The sequence below is a fragment of the Polypterus senegalus genome, chromosome 2 (assembly GCF_016835505.1).
Source record: "Polypterus senegalus isolate Bchr_013 chromosome 2, ASM1683550v1, whole genome shotgun sequence".
NCBI classification, from domain to species: Eukaryota; Metazoa; Chordata; class Cladistia; order Polypteriformes; family Polypteridae; genus Polypterus; species Polypterus senegalus.
This window is the reverse complement of record NC_053155.1, coordinates 285,426,637-285,432,137: the sequence shown is the minus strand read 5'-3', so window position 1 is coordinate 285,432,137 and position 5,501 is coordinate 285,426,637. Positions and strand designations below refer to the sequence as shown.

Genomic DNA, 5,501 nt, shown 5'->3' with positions numbered 1-5,501 from the left:
ATTTGACTATTTTCCAATCTCATTAATTCAAGTTCAGGATCACAGAGTGTAGGTGTCTTTCCTCTCAGCATTGGGATGGAAGGCAGACAACAACTCTGATCAGGTCCCAGTCCATTACAGGTCACACTCACAATCATTCATGCAGAGCTAATTTAGCGTATACTTAATAAATGAAAAAAGAAAGCAAGTGCTTTTATTTGTTTGGTAATTTATAAAATACAGGAAGCCCAGGAGTGATCACGTTTATTTTCAGTTAACTAGTGATTTTAGATCTATGTGTTCATCACAAAGGCAGAGTGCATGAATTGTAAACCAAGCTCAGATATTACAGTATACATAAAAAAAGCCTGAGTCAAGATGGCTATTCACTCAACTCCATTTTGAGTCAGAAGGTCAAAGTTTCCAGTTGAACACTCTAACCAACTTTTTGACTAGAATCGAGAAACAATTGCTGTTATATTTCCATTAACAATATTTTCACGATTTCCTGATTTCTGCTAGTATATGGAACCTGTGCTGACCTGAGAATGCATCAACAAGCCATGGTGATGTGTTAAATTAACTGTTTGGTTTCAGCCCATGACATGATGAAGATGATAGGGTTGCAGGCAAAGTAAGGTCTGCACTACTTTTGAAATCCGTCTTTGAAGGAATGGATGAATGAATTTGGCCATACGTTCAATGTGATTGGAAACTTGCAAAACAGTGCAAAGAAAAAAAAAAGAATTTTGACTTTGACAGAAAAACACAGCATACTACTAATGAGACTGATATTAAGAAACAACTATTAGAGGTAGAACAGTAGCAAGTCAGAAAGAGTTGTAATAAAACTGATGATGTAGTTTATAGCTGCCAGCACTTCCTTTTAGGAAAACAAACAAAAAGTTTTTGTTTTAATGTCTAATGTCTATACTTGCTGACAATGATTGGAAAACAAAATCTAATATATATATATATATATATATATATATATATATATATATATATATATATATATATATATATATATATATATATATATACAGAAAGCTAGACAGAGAGTCATGTCATTTTGGGGTGTAGGAGCCTAACCCACTTAGCAAAGGGTGTAAGGCAGGAACAAACCCTGGACAGGGCACTTGTCCATTGCAGGGCAGACACACATATGCATTCCAACCACACACTAGGGCCCGTTTAACATTGCCAACCCACCTAACTTGCATTTCTTTGGACTTTGGGAGGAAATAAGTATAAGTGTATATATTTGTGTATATGTGTGTGTATATATATATATATATATATATATATATATATATATATATATATATATATATATATATATATATATATATATGTATATATATGCAGACAGCATGTGCAGTATGTTTATATGGATGTATGTATGGCTATGCATGTTTGGGCCATAGGTATGAAAATACACTTTCTTCTTAAATAAAATGTAAAGATGTGTGTTTTTAGGGTTATAATTTATTGTTCAGTATTACAAAATGATGCTTGGTTTTGAAAAATAAGTCACTATGTACTATAAGAATGTGGCCATTGAGCTTTATACAACAAGGCTGTAGGCTTAGCCATCATTTTAGTCTCCCCCATGATACCATGAACAAGTCACTTGACCTGATTTGTGCTCAGTGCTACCAGATAAGCTCTGGATGCCTGCAACGCTGAATTGGACTAAACGGGTTGAGGAAATGAGTTGATGTACTTATGTATTACTGCATTATAACTAATTTAAAAATATTCATTACAAAAATGTCCATCAATCCACTCATCTATCCATTCTTCTGTTGTTTAACTAACTGTGCTTAATATAATTTTAGAACTGAGAGGAAGAAACAATAGCACAATACTAAAAAAGATTGGTTATAGTATACATACACAAAATAGTGTGCATTCATAGCATATACAGTATTTGTTCAAATGCTGTAGTACAACTTTGTTATATTTGTTTAATCTTTTCTGAATTTATTTTTCAATCAATTTACACTAAGCACATTATGCAAGTGAAACAGATGTGGCTTCTTTCACACACCATGTTGCAAATGGAAAATGAATATAACATAACTTTTTTAAACCTGCTTAATCCGATTCAAGGCCACGGGGCACAGAGTCTATCCTGGCAACATTGGGTGCAAGGCAAAGACCAGCCCTGGACAGGGCACCGCTGTATCACAGGGCTCACACGCACACACATTTAATCTGAAGAAATATTTTAATTTCATCACGTTCAAATAAGCAACTTAAAAATGCTTTAGCTTATGATTAAGGCAGTAAAGCGTTTCAAATGTGCTTTGTTTTCCAGAGTTAAAATCATTTGCAGCAAATCATTCCTGCGCAATATGGAACATTTAATAAAAAATAATAAAATTAATGAAGGATAAACACCTAGAGAACTAGGCATGTTAATGCACATGACAGCTTATCAGTATCAGCTACAGGCTTATCTTTACAGAAAATGGCTTATTCGAAGTACTGTAATAATCCTGACTTTTCTTTGCATTGAAGTAAATGCATACTCTTAAACGTTCTTGTGCATAAACTACTGTATCGTCTACAAACTGAACGCTTCTAGGGCAAATGTAGTTAGCAGAGGGGTTCCCTACTGTAACGCAGCTAACACTTTTTTCTATAGAAATCTGCTTTACAAGCATCAGCACTAGACAGCCACATTAGCAAGCCTGGGGTCAGAATCTTGCTCATATCTGTAATGATAAACTTCCATCTGATCACGACAGGCTTCTCTGATGTTATTTAACCATCTTTTAATGCCTTTTCTATTTAAGTACAACACCATTAGGAATATTACCCCAATCAGCGCTAATACAATGCCCAGGAATACATAGGACACTGTCTCTAGATCCGCAAGTCGACAATGAAGGTCCTCCTTTTTAAGGCTCACGATTTTCGTGCCATTTCTAGTTTCTGGTCCTGCGCACCTCAGGTGGCCGAAATCTGCGCACTGCGAAGAGTTCTTCAGCCAGACATAAAAAGCGTCAAGGTCGCAGCACAAGAAAGGGTTGAACCGTAAATAAATGTGAAGTTTTTTATGCTGTGACCATTTATAAAGCGTCTCCTCGTCCACATTCTGAATTAAATTTCTTGTTAGATCGAGCATCTCCAGATTTTGCAAAGGAAGTCTGCTGGAGGCTACTGACAGCTGGCAGCTGGACAAATTGAGTCGTCGCAGACTTTGCAAACTGCCCAGTGCATTAAGTACCTCATTTTCTGCAGAGGGAGCGACAGATTTGCTTAAATTTAAATTTTGCAACTTGCGCAGTCCACTGAAAGCATCCGCAGAAACATCTTGTAATTTATTGTTACTTAAATCCAAATTCACCAGATTGGGTAATCCTTCGAATGCATAAGCTTCAATACTCTGGATGTTATTAGCGAGGAGCGAAAGAGTAGACATATGTTCAAGTGAGGTTTCGTTCGTTAAAAACGATCTGGTTTTAATTGTTGTAATGTTGTTTCCCGTCACTTTAAGCGTTTGCACCCATGGAGGGATGTCTGGTGGCACCTCGCTTAGGTTCAAGTCAGTGCAGGTGACTGTCCCGTTATTTTCAAAACAAACACAAGGAAAGGGACAACGACTGTCAGCTCTCACCAGGAGAAACAAAGTGCACGTGATCAGAAACCAGCCGGAATACAACGGGCGTCCCTTGATCTCCAACACCGCTCGGCTCCTACAGCGACATATCCAAGTCATTCTTTTTGCCATTTTTGTGCTGCAACTCCTCTGAGGAAAAAAAATAGTTTCGTAAAAAACAAAACTACAATTTAAAAAAGAAAGAGAATTTACACTTCAAGCAGAATCACCAGCAACATAGCTATCTCTCTATTGCTAAATCAAGCGTATTACTCTTCTGTTTAATCTCATGTTCGCCTGCAGTATTTCCGAGCACACCGCCGTTAGCTATAAATGCCTAGTGCAGTCTTTGTTTCTAATGCTTATTCGGTCCGGTTATCGGCTTCTGAACATGCATGTCTAACCTGGAGGACATTGTCAGATGACAGCGCCCCAGCTCTTTATGACTTGCACGAAGAACCGCCCATCTTAAAGGATTTCAGTGTGTCACGGAGTGTGTAAGTATTTGTGAGTATAAAATGTAACAAGAGACTGAATGCAAATTTATCACAGTTTTAAGTATTTTTTGAAGTCCCCTACTATTACCTGTTTGATCATTTTAAACAAGTAAATGGTTTGTTTAAAAGAAAAAGAATGAAAATAATGATCTGCTTAAGAAAAGAAGTTGAAAGTTTAAATAAATATAAAATAATGTTATGTTTCAGTTGGTTACCATTGAAAGCAATATTTTTTACATTCCAAGGACAACTTGATTATTGTACAAAGCAACCTCTTGTAAACTAAAATTACAGAAATTAAATAATTGAATATTATCAAATAAAAACACATTATTCAGTGTAACCTATACAGTAAACAATAATCATAAGGTATATTCCATCCATCCATTTACCAAGGTATATTTCACTGTTTTCTATTTTAAAGTAAAAAAGATCATTAATTAGTTTAAAAACTTAACCTAGATGGTTAAATTAAATGCAATATTCAAATTACTAACCAGCATAATAATTGAAAAAGTAATAAGATTAAAATTGTTTTTCTTAATGACAGGCTTATTGTCAATTAAATTAATAAATTGGTGTTGTATGCAACTGAAAAAGACTCTGTTACAATGATCACAGAAACCTGCCTTACTCTTAAAGAAGCCCAGGAGCATACTATAAATGGATTCATATTATTAACAGAAAAAAAAAAGAAAACGTAACTATATGCACTATTTGACAGAGAATATAAAAAGAAAGTTGGTTTTAATGGGAAGTGGGCCAAATATTGCTGAGGATACAGTATTTAGGTTTAAGGAGAAGTCAAAACGGATATAGAAATGATGGTGAGGCAGAGGAGCATGATCTCTCTTCAACTGAAATAGTGGTATGAGGAATCATCTATCCATCCCACTTAATGTAATTCATGGTTTGGGGGGGCTAAGATATGCTGGCAGCGCTGGGTACGGGCACAAGGTAGAAACCAGTCCTAGACTGGAGATTGAGCCAGCATAATGAATCCTTGTTTACACCATCACTCAAAAGGAGAAAATCTGAAGTCATCAATTAACATGTTCTTAGGATATGAAAAGAAAAACCGAATCTGTAAAAAAAAAAAAAAAAGCAGGTAGACATAATGGGGGGTTGTGCTGACTCTGCATATATACTCTTAAAAAATAATAGTCATACAATTGAACTTCACTGTGTTGTGTGGCTTCCTTATTGAACTATTGCTTGACAAAAAAAATAAAAAATTCTGGGAAGATGCCCTGGGTTTATTTCCTGCCTTGTGCCCTGTGTTGGCTGGGATTGGCTCCAGCAGAACCCCGTGACCCTGTAGTTAGGATATAGCGGGTTGGATAATGGATGGATGGATGTCTTTGCTTATGAATCAAGGATTTAAAAAGGTTTCTAACATGTACAAAAATAAGACA

The 5,501-nt window shown here is 35.8% G+C and overlaps 1 protein-coding gene across 1 annotated transcript; it reads right to left on the bottom strand.

Moving 5' to 3' along the window:
- Positions 1-1,349: 1,349 nt before the first annotated feature.
- On the bottom strand, positions 1,350-4,069 carry waif2 (Wnt-activated inhibitory factor 2). The gene has a single exon (XM_039745719.1). It carries the CDS (start codon positions 3,719-3,721, stop codon positions 2,657-2,659), a length of 1,065 nt encoding a protein of 354 aa, XP_039601653.1. The 5' UTR covers positions 3,722-4,069; the 3' UTR covers positions 1,350-2,656.
- Between the last annotated feature and the right edge of the window lie 1,432 nt (positions 4,070-5,501).